The sequence below is a fragment of the Camellia sinensis genome, chromosome 5 (genome assembly GCF_055761805.1).
Source record: "Camellia sinensis isolate YWXY chromosome 5, ASM5576180v1, whole genome shotgun sequence".
In the NCBI taxonomy this organism is placed as follows: domain Eukaryota; kingdom Viridiplantae; phylum Streptophyta; class Magnoliopsida; order Ericales; family Theaceae; genus Camellia; species Camellia sinensis.
This window is the reverse complement of record NC_138965.1, coordinates 140,087,771-140,103,081: the sequence shown is the minus strand read 5'-3', so window position 1 is coordinate 140,103,081 and position 15,311 is coordinate 140,087,771. Positions and strand designations below refer to the sequence as shown.

General features: G+C 36.8%; 2 protein-coding genes across 3 annotated transcripts in view; one reads left to right on the top strand and one right to left on the bottom strand.

The window, feature by feature from the left end:
• Nucleotides 1-2,067: 2,067 nt before the first annotated feature.
• Nucleotides 2,068-2,385, bottom strand: LOC145791721 (uncharacterized). Its single transcript, XM_082872143.1, has one exon. It carries the CDS (start codon nt 2,383-2,385, stop codon nt 2,068-2,070), a length of 318 nt encoding a protein of 105 aa, XP_082728269.1.
• A 9,567-nt stretch (nt 2,386-11,952) lies between these two features.
• Nucleotides 11,953-15,311, top strand: part of GYRA (DNA GYRASE A) — a 40,924-nt gene continuing 37,565 nt past the window's right edge. For both annotated transcript variants that reach the window (XM_028243674.2, XM_028243673.2), the window contains exons 1-3: nt 11,953-12,521; nt 14,795-14,864; nt 14,985-15,050. In XM_028243674.2, coding sequence (XP_028099475.2) covers nt 12,163-12,521; nt 14,795-14,864; nt 14,985-15,050 — 495 coding nt within the window. In that variant the 5' untranslated portion in view covers nt 11,953-12,162. The remainder of the gene's footprint in view (nt 12,522-14,794; nt 14,865-14,984; nt 15,051-15,311) is intronic.

Sequence of the window (15,311 nt, the reverse complement as noted above, 5' to 3'; positions counted from 1 at the left end):
TAATTTTGCATTCCTTCAAAGTATACTTTAGCTGTATAATGACTCCGAGATATAATACCTCGGATATAAATTTTGAATGTTTTCCACGGCCAACCATCGGAATACCTCGGCTAACACTTAAAAATATCAAAATATTTTTACAAGTGTTATTCAATATTGCTTTTTACTTTCACATGCTATCTTCTATCAAGACTTCTTCCTTCTACACCTGGTTGACCATCTTGGCCATTATGTATCTCGGATACTTTTTCCTCGGCTAACTTCAACTTATAAATTTATGAGAAATTTCAACAAGTGTTAAGTCCATTCTATTTTAACAAGTCCCAAGCTTTTGCTTCAAGTTTATCATTCTTACCTCCTGCCCCCTAATGTGAATCTAAGTTTCACTTATGTTCACATTAAGCATGCGTCTATGATCTTTTGTCAAAGTTAGATTCAAACAAAGACTAGCCGAGGTTATCAACCTTGGTTTTTATATTAATCTAACTGAAATGCACTTAGTTCTAATCTAAGTTTGATTCTGCCGCCATGGCAAGTTCAGGTTAAAACAACTTAGTTCAACTCTATTATATGCAAGTATAATTCAACTCTGCCATACAATAAGTCTAATAAGTTATTTGTCATGTTTCACTTAGAAATATAGCCAACTTAGTTCAACTCTATTATATACAAGTATAATTCAACTCTGCCATATAATAAGTCTAAGTTATTCGTCATGTTTCAATCAGAAACATCGCCAAAGGACTGGTTAGTCCTATTACACAAATTTCAAAATCAAGCTAAAATTTTATTATTACTTCGGCTAATGACCTAAATTTCGAAAAAATAAAAATCTAATGATAGAAAAACTTAAGTTGCAAGTGTTCTAGGGTCTTGGAAACTCTTTAGCCTCACTGTCTTCAAGCCGATATGCCCCATTGCCGGCGACCGAGATAATCTTATAAGGCCCCTCCCAATTTGGGCCAAGCTTGCCCTCCCTAGGATCCTTTTTGTTGCCAACCACTTTCCTCAGCACAAGGTCCCCTACTTTGAACTCTCTTAGGTTAACCTTCTTATTGTAAGCCCTAGCAAGTTGTTGCTGGTATGCCCCCAGCCGAATTGCTGCACTTTCTCTTTTCTCCTCCAGAGGTCTAGATCTCGAGCTAGAAATGCTTCGTTAGTACCATTTTCCACTCCCTGGGCTCTGATCCCTGTAATGCTGACTTCTAATGGAATAACTGCTTCAGTGCCATAGGCCATGGCGAATGGAGACTCCCCAATTGATCTTCTCGGCGTAGTCCGATATGCCCATAGTAGATTGGGCAATTCCTCCACCCATTTTCCTTTTGTTGTCCCCAGCCTCTTTTTGATCCCATCCAAGATAGTCTTGTTAGATGCTTCTGCCTGACCATTGCTTTGAGGGAAGCTTGGAGTAAAATAGTAGTTCTGGATTTTGTACTTTGCACAGAAGCTTTTGATTAGCTTGCTGTCAAACTGCGTACCATTGTCTGCTATTATTGCCTTTGGGATCCCAAACCTGGTGATGATGTTCTTCCATATGAAGTTCTTCATATCAATATCCCGAATCTTCGCAAGGGGTTTAGTTTCTACCCATTTTGTGAAGTAATCAATTGTTACCAGCAGGAACTTCCTTTGTCCAGTTGCTTGGGGTAGTTGTCCAACAAGATCCATGCCTCACTGGGCAAATGACCAAGGGCTGCACATTGGGTTCAAATCTACTGCTGGTTGATGTATCAAAGGTGCGAACCTTTGACACTTCTCGCACTTTCTGACATAGGCTTCAGCATCCTTCTGCATGTAGGACCACCAGTACCCTTGAGTAATGGTCCTATGAGCAAGTGATCTGCCCCCAGCATGGCTTCCACATACTCTTTCATGTATTTCATACAAGAAGTCTTCAACTTAGGAGGGATGCACGCATCTCAAAAGAGGACCAGTAAAAGACCTTTTGTAGAGATGTCTTTCTGCTGTTAGGCTAAATCTAGCCGACTTCAGTCTGGTCTTATGTGCTTCTTTTCGGTCATCTGGCAGTTTCCCATCTCTAAGGAACATTACTATTACGTCCATCTAACTTGGGTCCATCTCTACACACATGGCTTCGTATTCTGTGATTAGTGGTTCCACACTTGGGCTTGACAAATAATCAACCATTATTGTCTTTGCCTCCCTTGATTTTATTACACTAGCCAGTTTAGCCAAGGCATCGACATGGTTGTTGTTATCTCGGTTAATCTGCTGTAGTCGGTAATCCTGAAACAAGGCTAATAGTTTGACAACCTCTTTGACATAGGCTATCATTCTTTCATCTCGGGCTGCATGCTCGCATGTTGCTTGGTTCACAATAAGCTGGGAGTCACAGAAGACTACCACCTCGTGGGCTTCCATTGTTACTGCCAACTTCAATCCTGCGATCAGTGCTTCATATTCTACTTCATTATTTTAGACCTTAAACCCTAAACGAATAGATTGTTCTAACATTTGCCCATCTAGCGATACTAGCACTACTCTTGCCTCCGCTCCTTGATGGTTTGAACTTCCATCAATAAATAGGTGAAATGAGTCACCGATATTTATATCGCAGGGCTTCGGCTTTTCTTTTTTCTTTTGTTCTGCTGTGGGGTTTTTCATTCCCAGTTGGGTCTCCTCTTGTTCCCCTAGACACCCTAAGCCGAGGCTCACCGGAGCCCGACGTGGGATGGTTCCAAGTGTGAACTCGGCCACAAAGTCGGCCAAAACTTGGCCCTTAATTATTGTTCTTGGCCTAAATTCCAAGTCGTATTGGCCCAATACTACTGCCCATCTGGCTACCCTGCCTGTCAGATTTCCTTGTTGTAGCAAGGACTTCAAGGGATGCTCAGTCAATACCACAATCTTGTGGGCTTGGAAGTAATGATTCAACTTTTTGGAAGCCATCATTAAGGCCAGTGTCAATTTCTCCAGGGGCAAATATCTGGTCTCTGCGCCTATTAGGGTTTTACTCATATAGTATACTGTCATTTGTTCTTCCTTCTCTTCTCTGATTACCATTGCACTCACTGCATGCTCCAAAACCACTAAGTATAAGAATAGCTCCTCTCCAAGTACTAGATTTGATAAAACTGGAGCTGTTGTCAGGTACTTCTTCAAGTCAGCCAAGGCGACTTCGCACTCCTCTATCCACAAAACATCTGTGGCTTTCTTTAATAAACTAAAAAATGGTTTACATTTATCTAAACTTCTGCTTATAAACCTATTGAGGGCTACGACCCTTCCTGTTAACATCTGCACTTGTTTTGCTGACGTTCAGCTTTTTAAGTCCAGGATAGCCTTGATTTGACCTGGGCTTCCCTTAATGTCCCTTCCAGTAACCAAGTATCCCAGGAACTTACTAGACCCAACTCCAAATGCACATTTCGAAGCATTGAGTTGGAGCCGATATGTTCTAAAGATGTCAGAAATTGCCTTCAAGTGGGCCAGGTGATTCTTAGGTTCCTTGGTCTTCACGACCATGTTATCAATGTATACTTCCACTGTTTTGCCAATCAGATGTCTGAACATCTTGGTCACCAACCTCTGGTAGGTTGCTCTTGCATTTTTCAACCCGAAAGGCATCACTCTATAGCAATATAACCCTTTTAGGGTGATAAATGCAGTCTTCTCCTCATCAACAGGGGTACATTGCTATATGATGGTACCTTCTGTAATCGTCCAGGAAGCTCATCCTTCCAAGCCCTAAAGTGGAATCCACTAGTTGATCGATCTTGGGGAGTGGGAAACTGTCTTTGGGACAAGCTTTATTTATGCTAGTGAAGTCTACGCAAACCCTCCACTTTCCATTCTTCTTTTTCACAACAACTGTGTTTGATAACCAAGTGAGGTAATTTACTTCACGAATAGCTCTGGCCTTCAACAATTTGTCTATTTCTTCTTCAACTGCTTCCATATAGACCAACGTCGGCTTCCTTGCTCGCTGAATGACAGGTTTGGCCGACCTGTCCACATTTAGTCTATGGCAAGTGACCTTGGGATCAATGTCAGACATCTCGTATGGCATCCAGGCAAACACATCTATGTTAGCTCACAAGAACGACTCTAACTCTTTCTCCTCCTCTTCGGCCAAACCTGAGCTGAGAATGAAAAATCGCTCTTCATCCCTTTGTTGGACCAGGATCTTCTTTAAGGCTTCCTTGCTTTTATCGACCGACTCTTTGCCGACATCATCCAAGACCTGCATCTCCTCGTCCTCAATTTTGACTGTCTATGCCTCTCGCACGTTGCAGGTGGATTTCATTGCTTCCATGGAGTAATTCTTTGCCTGCACCTGATCCCCTCTGACTTCCTCAATTCCATGCTCTGTTGGAAACCGTAACAGCTGGTGTAGTGTTGAGGGAACAGCCTTCATTGCGTGCAACCATGGCCTCCCCAAGATAACATTGTAAGGGGAGGGGGTGTCAATTACTGTGAACTTTGTACCTACCTTCTGGGTGCCTGCCTGCACCACCACAACAAAACTAGAAAAAATCCCTTGGTCGATTGTCCGGTTGAATGTCCCCCTGGCCGTCCGGCCCCGTTTTGGGCTAGACTGCTTCGACTGCTGTTGTGCTAGGCTGTTTTTGGTGCTGACTTTGCCTTTGTCTTGGGCTGAAATTAACACTTATGGTACAAAATTAAGTGAAAAATAATGGGATAAAATATAAGATTTCGATATAAAATTTCAATTCATAAAACATAAAACTCATTTTTATTATAAATTTGTTAATCATATGGATATAAAAATCTCCAATTATTATATCTTTTAATTTTTTTATATTTTCATATCATTTATATTAATTTTAATCTTTATAATTTTATTAAAATTACAATTACATAAATTATTATATTTTTTGTAAACCAACAAATGTAATTTAGGCTAGCATTTAAGCTCTCGTTTGGCATGAAGAATTTTAAGATTAAAAGACTAAAATAGTTACAGAAAGATAAAATAAATTATTGTTAGACTCATTTATTTTGATGAGTTATTTCATTATGTTTTAATTTATTTGGAAGAGAAAAAAAGAATAAAAATTTATTTTGATAATTTATTTAAAAGAGAAAAATATAATCAAAATTTATTTTGATGATTTATTTGAAAGAGAAAAATAGAATAAAAAATTTATTTTGATGATTTTATGTTTTAATAAAATCAAAATTTATTTTGTCCCATTATTTCTCACCTAAACCTTTATCCTAAATGTTGTTAGAATGTATTTAATATTTGATTAAATCAGGAATTCAAATAGCCCAAAACAAAAGATTCAAACAGCCTAGCACAGCAGCAGGCCAAAAGGTTCAAAAGGTTTAAGTGGAAGATATTCAAACTAGTAACGATGGAAGTACAACGGCTATAAACGGCTGTAAAGGTTCAAAAGGCCAAAAGGTTCAAAAGATCCAAGTAGAAGATATTCAAATTGGTAATGATGAAAGTATAACGGCTATAAACGGCTATAAATTCAAATGAATACAACGGTTATAATTTTCATTATATATACCAATGCCTCTAATGTAAACAAATTACAAAAAAGCTGAAAATATTCTTTGATCTATAATCACTCATATCTTTTTTCAGAAATTATACACTGAACCTTACAGAGATTTACAGAAAAATCAAAGCTTCATTTTATATATCTATCTTTGAGATATATTTATTGTAAGTTTTATTTGAAAGCAAATATACAATTTTATCTTGTAAAAGTGTTGCAAACACTGTGTTCTTAAAATCTTAAGAGTGATTGTGAATCACCTAAGATTTGCAAGGGTTTGGGCTTGTGAAGTCTATGTAATATCCGTGGAGGATTGCTCCATTTGTAAAGAGGTTGCTAGCACCCATGTGAAGCTAGAAGATAGTGAAAAATCTCAAGTGAAACTTGAGGAGTGGATGTAGGCTTGGTTGAAGCCGAACCACTATATATCTGTTTGTCTCATCTTCCCTAATCCCTTTACTTTCCTGCTACTGCTATAGCTATCTAATATTCATGTGTTAATCATTTTATTCACCCTGTATGTTAGGTATGCTTCATTGTTATTTTGCTTGATCATTTGCTGCTAAGTTCATCATTGTGCTTGTTAATAATTTGTTATACTATTAGTTAATTTTATTGGGGTATTATTAATTTTATTTTGTAGAAACCTAATTCACCCCCCTCTTAGGTTGCTTTTTGGGTAACAATTATACATCTATCCCTCTTTCTCTCTCTTCTCTTCTCTTCTCTTCTTATGTGTACATTCATTTGGTTGTTTCTGCATCGCATTACCATTTACAATCTCATACTCCTAGATTTTTTTTTATATTTTTTAAATTTTAATATGATCTTTAGCTTGATGATTTTCATTCATGTACGATCTGTAGGGATAATTTGACTTAATTATTTGTGTTATGAATTGATCCATATGACATGCCTAGCCTTCAAAGTTCAAACTATGTCAACTACTAACCTGATTTGATGCGTAGAGAAGATGATTAAAAAAATTTGTATGTAATAGGAATTAGAAGATCATTGATTTATTTCAAAAACAACAACAAGCTTCCTAAAACAAACTTATGAAATAAGGTCACTCAAAATGGATTACGGGCTTCTGTTGTCACATATGGGTACGTATTGAGAGATTGGAACCACCAAAAATTTAAGAATCAACTTGGCAAAAAAGTCATATTTTTATATTTACAACCTATTATGTGACATAAAATAGTAGTATTATATATAACATACAATGTCAAAAACATATTTTGTTCATTTTATATTAATTATACAACAATACATATATATATATATATATAGTGTCAAATAGGAAATATATAACAATTGTGCGATCAAACTGATTTTAACAGCTTTTATATTAATATATCCATCTTAAAATATATTCATTTTGTATTAATTAGAAATCAATATGATTTTAATCAAGGCATGATTTAAGACACCAAACAATAGATGTAGGAGTATAGTTAGAATAACATGCCCAAACTAAGGTACCAAAAGCATAACAACTTTTTAGAAGGTAATGCAAAACATAACATCATACAAAAACAAACATCAACATTTTTCCTTTATCAGTTTAAAACAAAACATCACAGTATTATCAACAAAAATCAGAAATCACTACTCAAAATTTAGAGGAGGAGGAGGAGGGAAGTGATAGTGATAGATAGCATCAACGCGGGCCTCAATATGATCAACATGGGTGTTGAGGGCGCCAAACTATTGAATTATTTGTTGTTCCCAGGCGAAGCGTTGATTGTAGCGGTCTTGTTCCATAGCTAAAAAATCCATCCAATAAGCAAGAGGTGGTTGGTAAGGTGGTGGCATGGCAACTGGAGGATGATCTTGAGGATCCTCCATGGGAATGTCAGGAGCAGCCATACTTTCTAGTAGAATATCACTGCCTCCAGCACGGTTGATGGTGTATTCACTAGGGGTGAGCAGCGAATATACTGATCCGCCTAAACCGACCGAACCAAACCGATCCGCCGCACTTTTGACGGATGCGCGATGATGAGCGGAAGGTTGTGGATTGATTTTTTTCAATCCGCCTAGTTTTGGACGGATGACGAATTTGAGGTTCATTTGGTCGCAACCGAACCGCTAAACCGCCTAGCATTCTTAATAATTTGTAAGACTTAGTGTTTTCAATTTGTTTATATATTCTATTTGCGTTTTCAATTGAAAAAAAAGTTTAAATATTTTGTTGCATATATTATGTTGAAAAAAAGTTTTCAACTTAAATATATTTTTTGAATTGAAAAAAATAAATGTATTATTTATCTATATATTTTAGTTTTTAAATGTAACTCTAAAAATAACAAATAAAAAAGATTATATATGCTGGTTGGTTTTTGTTTTCAAAAACAGGTATAGATGTAACAATATAGAGGCATGCAATCACTACTACTGCTTTGTTCATGGTTTTGGTAGTTTGAATTGTTTTTATATTTTAAGAATCACAGATTATAATACTTTATGTAGATGAGGCATGTTGTGATTGTAATATGTGGACAAAGTTTCAAACTTTCTTTCTTTGGATGAGGCATATAGTGATTGTAATACTCTGTTAAGTCATTGACTATATATATATATATTTTTTTTTTGAGAAAGTGCACAAGTTGAATTATGTTGAAAATTTATAAAATTTTAAACCGCCAAACCGCTTCGCATCCATCCGCTAATCTGCTCAATCCACATTTGTCAGATTGGCGGACGGATGCGGATTGATTTTCTCCAATCCGGCAATCTGGCGGACGGATAACAGATGGGAAGTTTTGTGGCTGTAACCGACCGGGGCCCACCCCTAGTATTCACTGATATATGAGGCAATAGGTGATTCGGGTTGTGATGATCGGTTTTACTTTATGTCCCTTCGTTTTCATTTTTTATCGGGATTGTTGTGTCCGGACGTCCTTCTTTAATTCTCATACTTGTTTACTTTGAGTTAGTTTTTCTTTTGTTCCGGAGGGTTCTCTCGATTGGGTTCTTGTTTTAGTTTTGTTCGGTGTTGAATTTCACCAGGTTCGGAGGATGCTCGGTTGAGTTCGGAATGCTCGGGGGTTTGAACCAGAAAATTCTGGGCTGCTACGTCAGGGCCGCACGTGCGGGGTGGGGGCCGCACGTGTGAGGGGTGAGGCCGCACGTACGAAGAGGGGCGATCTTTAGAAGTGTGCCTACTGCTTAATAGACATGAGCGGAGAGTTGTGCAGGAGGACCCCTACATGTGCGGGGGTGAGGGCCGCACGTACGGAAAGGGGCACTCCGCACGTACGGGGAGGAGCGCCGCACGTGCGACACTCTGGGCATCCGAAACTCTATTTTTTTATGTCTTTTGGCTGAACTTACATCACATTTTGGGCTCTTTCCTCTCACTCTAAACACCTTTTTCCTCCTCCTTCTCTCTAGAAAACCCTCATCAAGCCTACAAAACCCTTGATCTCTTGAAGTTCCTTGGGTCTAGATCCATCTCCTTTCTCTACTCTTGAAGATCAAAAGCTAGAGCTTCATCTTTGTGTGGTGGTCGACCAAAGATTCTCACCTCTTGATTCTAGGGTTTCACTTTCTCCTCTTCATTGAACTTTGAGGTAGGGATTTCTTGAGTCATATATACATGTTTTACTATATGAATGTCGATTTTAAAGTTTCCATGAGGCTGTTGTGTTGATTTTAATTTTGCACTAAATGAAGAGAGAGAGAGAGAGAGAGAGAGAGAGAGAGGGAGTTTTGAAAGATGAGATTAAATTTCAACTTTTCTTTTTATCCATGAGGATGTTTTTTCTATAAAACTCAAGATGGATGATTTTGGTAGGATTTATTAAGAAAATGGGAAAAAGTTTTGTCTTGGGTGAAGAACCCTAGAATTTAGGGGTTTTGGGAAAACATGAAAATACACATGAACTTCTTTCATTTCTTGCATCAAGAGAATGAATAAGAGTAAATTTCATCAAATGTTTAGCCAAATTGCAATCTACTTGATCTATGAGAAATAAGATGTCATTTTAGCATTTTTGCCAAATGTGTGAACATGGATTGTTATAATGTGGCAAATTGTTGTGCACCATGCAAGGTAAGAATTGTAAGTATCAAAGATTAATGTTTGAAAATATCACATATAGTCTTGATGAGACTAAATTGCTAAGACTTGTGAAATGAGAAAATTGTACTATGTGTTGATGACATGCGATTATCTTATGAAAGAACCATGAAAAGAGGAAATGGGAGATGTAATTGTTGTCATTATTGTAGAGGTAATTGATATGGAGAAATGCTATGAGATATGGAATATCATTGCATTGCGTATTCACTTAATTTACCATCATGCATTTGTGAAATTAAGTTGAGAATATTTACTTCATTAAAGGAATTGATATCTGTAATAAGAACAACGGAAATGTGTATAGGGTAAATACATTGGTAAGTCCGGTTAGGGGGGGTGTAGATGAATTTGATAAGTTGGCCTGAGTGTCCATGGTGAAAGACCAGAAAACTGCGTAGATATGTGTCGAGCCTTCCGGTTAATACCGGTAAAAATGACGATTTGGTAGTATTTGTATGGTCTACCTACAGACACCACCCTAGAGATTACCAGTGTCGTATTTACCGCCCCTATTGATTAAAATTTGAAGTTTTGAAATGTGTTGAAATTGCAAGCTTTTATTGAGAAATGGAAATTTTCAAGAAGAACATGAAATGAAATTTCTTTAAAGGAGCATGGCATGTCATTGACATTTGCATTTTTATTGGGAGTTTGCATAACTGTATATACTTTGTAAGAATTCTCTACTGGGCTTTATGCTTACTCCTATAGGATTTTGGTGCAGGTAAAGATGTGGTGATTCCGCCGAATTGATGGCGTGGATAACTTTGTGAAGAGTAGATTGCTCTTTTATTTTTGTTATGAATTTTTGTAAGCCAAGGGCTAGATGTGTAGGGGTCTGAGAGACCATTTTGTGTAACCGAGCTATTGCCTTGGAAGATATAAGCCTTTAAGGGCATTTTATTTGTTTTGAGACTAGATGCTTCACATGCTATAGATTCATGTGTTCTTCATATAGTTGAATGTATACTCGCATATGAAACTTTTGTATAAACTCATTTATTAACTCCGCGATGATGAAAGGATTATTGATTGTTGTTTAGTGAATGTCAATTAAGGTGGTTAGTTCATGTTGATTTTTTTCGAGGCGTTACAACATGATATTAGAGCTACCGTGTTGTGATAATGTATGATAATGGTTTTTTTTTTTGGGTACTTTTTATAGTTACCACTTTGTTGGATTGAAAGGTTTAGATGACTTGCCTTATGTAATTACGTAATTTGGAAATTTACAATCCATTTATTTCGATGAAAAATATTTTTCCAAAATGCTTGTCGCATTTTATTGCATTTGAGTAAATTAACTAAAAATATTTTTCAAACAGAAGGAACCTATTTACCAATGAACAAGAAATGTTGAAATCAAACACAAGAACTCATTCCTAAGAAGCAAACTAATCAAACAAAGCAAAACCTACTTAACATTACAGAATTTGTAATTTAAGGCAATAAACACTTGGTTTAGGACTGGAAGATTTAGTTGAGGAATTTCACCGAGCAGGTGGTAGGTAAGGTAAAGTTTACTCAATTCCCAAATCAAAAGGCCATAATCCAATATTCAAATTGTTTATTAGATTGTCAAAAGCCCTAATTCCAACATTTTACAAAATTTATCAGATTGTCAAAAGCCCTAAATCCTCGTTCAAAAAAAAAAAAAAGCCCCAAATCCGATGCCCTAATATATATAAGGGCTAATATATATACAAGATACATATATACTCGATATACAAAAATATATATATATACCAGATTACCTCTTAAGTCGTCCTTCGTCGAATGCGATGAAAATATAGTTAAGCCGTCCTTCGTTGAATGAGATGGAAATATAAAGAGAGTCGGGAGTCGGGAGTCGGGCGTTGGAGTCAAGGAAATGACAAAGTATGGCGTCAGAGTGAAGGGGAGGAGCTGAGGGAGTCAGACATCTGAGTTAAGGGGAGAAGCTCTCTCTCGTGATAGAGATTAGAGATGTGCATCATTTGAATGAGGTGATTTTGAATTTTGAAATCTGTAGTTGAAATTATCTTTTCAACATGCAATTTCAAGTCACATCAACAAATTATTTTCCATGTAGACTTCAAACTTAGACTTCAAATATGTCTATGTGGATTTGAAATCGCATTTTCAACATGCAACTTTAAATTACAATTACATGTTGAAAATATAATTTTAATTTGAAAGTGTATGTTCAAAATGTGATTTCAAAACTAGGTCACTTTTCTAAATAGTTTGAAAAATACCTCAATTCTTTAAATAGTTTTTTTTTTTAGAATATTTATAAAAAAAAAAAAAAAAACTCACCAAACAAGTGATGTCCAAACGTTTCAAATAATTTTACCTTAAAAAGGGGGAAAAAAAAAAAAAGCTTGGCGCGCAAGACCTCTTCTCTAAAATCCCCTTCTTTGATTAGGGTTTTAGCAATATCCCCTTTCTCTTTCTCTCTCCACTTCTCACTCTTCAGACACTACACCGATAAACTCTGCACTCTCTCAGAGAGAGAGAGAGAGAGAGAGAGAGTGAGAAATCTTCACTGGCATGAACTCTCTCTGTAGCTAGACAGACTCTTAACCATCCATGGCGTTCTCTACTGGATTTCGTTTACTTCGTTATCAGCTCTCCCTCCCCGCCTCTCCGACTCGTCTTCACAATCTCCGACACGGCATCTCCGGCCTCCGATTCCTCTCCGTCATTCCTTCCAGGCCTCTTCGGACGGTGAAAGCGAGGCGAGGACAAGACACTGCTGCTGCGGCGACGGAAGAAGGGAACGGGAGCGTGATTGTCAAGGACGAAAATGGAAGGGATGGGAGAGTTGTCCCTGCTGAGCTTCACAAAGAGGCTACCGAAGCTTACATGGCCTACGCAATGTCGGTGTTGCTCGGCCGAGCTTTGCCCGATATTCGGGATGGATTAAAGCCGGTTCACCGCCGAATATTGTGAGTAGTACTCTTATGTCTGTTTTAATTACAATCTCTGTTTTAAGTTTTTTGATAAACTTTTTTATGGAATGTTGGAGGGCACCATGGTCAGGGAAGAAGTGGAGGATGAAATGTTGTGGACAGGTTCCAAAAATGGAGTCTTTTTTTTATGTATATACTTGTATGAACTTTTTATCAGCAAAATATAGGAGATTTTGTTAAGGCTGTATTTGTTTTATGTATCTGGGAGGGATTTTCGAAAAGGAAAAGAACAAAGTAGGTGAAATGTGAACTATGACTACATTTCACACAAATTTTCGCTTTCCCTCCCCAAATTCATGAACCAAACACATTAGAAGGAGAAAAACAAGAAGGGAATGTAGAACGGGTGGAAGTCTGCCACGGGAAAAAAAAAATAATCGTCACAAACTGCTCACACTTCTTTCCAATATCTAAAAAAAAAAAAAACGAAAAAAAGAGAGGGAATACTCTTGAATGAAGGTGAAATGAAAACCCAAAAGGAAGATTAATGCTTTCTTTCTATAAGTCATGTTTAGGGGATGGGTTAGTGGTTTCCATAGGGAAGCTATCCTGACGACATATAATTCAAGCGGTAAATTTCTTTTGGATTGGTGCTACATGTGTAAGAGTGAGGAGTGTGGTAATCACCTCCTTTCATTATCCTATAGTGAGGGAGGTGTGGAGTTTGGTGTATTGTATTTTTGTTATGTTATATGGACTCGGATACAATTGTCGGGTGCCGGTGCATATCTAGAGGTTGGACTCATTAAATCTCAAATTTAAAGGTACGAAGACTCAGTAAATAAGAGTCATATTTTTATATATTTAGAGTTGGTTTGACAACTTACAAAAAAGTCAAAAAGTTAAAAAATTATCAAAAAAGTCAAAAAGTTATCAAAAAAGTTAAAAAGTTATCACTATTCACAAAAAAAAAGATATAAAAAAATTATTTTTATACAAATTGTGAGACAACTCACTTTGACGGAAGGCGTCTTTGCCTGACTTTGGTGAGGATAAATTACACAGGCGGAGGCAAGCTTAAGGACTGTGTTGTTCGGCTCGTGGGGGTCATCACGGGTCATGTTTTGATAATCTGAACCGTTCAATGTGTAAAATTCGTTTAGTACTATATACTTGTAAAAAATTACGTTGGTCGGATGTCGCTAATTATATGATCAAATCAATTTTGTATAAAAAAATGGATGGTGTTATAGTTAACGGTTAAAAAAAAAACTAATCCGATCAAATAGCTATCGATATTCGATCAACGTGATTTTTTACAAGCATATAGTACTCGACGAGTTATACACATTGAACGGTTCCGATTAGCGAAACGGGACCCGTGGTGGGGTCCCCATGGGCCGAATAGCACCGTTCAATTTATGCCCGAAAAGGAGAGAATCATCTCCTACCCTACACTCTGCCACGCTGCCCCTTACACTTCCGACCGTACGGCCTATTCCATCATTAACTTCTCTTATACACTTATTTATATAAATTTTTTAATACACATTTTTCCATAAAAAGTTAAAAAGTTAACTCAAACATTTATATTTTTTTCTTTAATTTTTTAGTAAAAAAAGACAAAAAGTGCACTTATTTAGGACACTCCAAACAACCCTTTAATTTATTATATGAGATAAAATGGTACAATATGTAACATGTAACGTCAAAAAGATAATGTTAAATACAAATATATGAGAAGTGTTTAATGAAAAGTATCGAATACATATCCCACATCCTTGTCCGAGTGTCGGGTATCCGACATGGTTATTTGATTTATTTTAAAGAGTTCATGTAACGTCGTCAAGTGAGCGATGTCATTTTTGGTTCGCATCTTGTAGTAGAGCCTGTCGAAAAGGCCCAGGCTCCTTTAGGAATGCTTGAGAGATGACTTGGTTGTGCATCATGTGGTGATTATGGCATAAGAGAAATTAGAGATGTTTTAATGGTTGTGAGAAATCAATTATGTGCGTTAAAAACACTTTTTTTTTGGTTTTTTAAGGATGTGGGAGAGATCTCTTTTTCTTTTTTTAATTTATTGTTAAATACTTGATTTTGTTGACTTTTTGGGGAAATTATCTATTCCCGGAGATACATAGGTGGGAATTTTTGTGCTTTGCTTCTTTGTGTACATTTTGTGTACTGGTTGCTTACCCTTTGTGGTTGCTTTTATGGCAATAAATGTTTTTTACTTGTGGTGCATGTTTTTGTGTGTTTTAAATGGAGTGCGTAACATTTTATATTTATTTCCTCAACTTTGGCTACAGATTTGCAATGCATGAATTGGGCCTTTCATCACGAAAACCATACAAGAAGTGTGCTAGAGTTGTTGGGGAGGTTACATTCTGACTATAAAAGTTCCTTTTGCATATTCAGTGTTAGATCCATGACTTACTCAGAACTATTTTTCTGCCATATATAATCAGTAAACCTTTGAATTCTATTGGTTTGTTGCAGGTTCTTGGTAAGTTTCATCCTCATGGTGACAGTGCTGTATATGATTCCCTAGTCCGAATGGCACAGGTAATGTTGGAATTTGTGTAATTGGTTAGCTGTTTTTTAGATGACAAAGAATATAGTTAATAAATTGATAGTCTGCAACAATTAACAGTAATAATTGTTAATTTTTGATGGGTCTCCAATAGTTTGAGTCATATATTTCAAGGACTGCCACAGGTAAGGATGAGCGAGGGGCTCGGGTTTGGTCCCCACTCCATTAAGGTTACTTGTCTGATTTGCTGATTATATCATTACTGACTAAAAAGAAGACCGTGCATTGTGCAT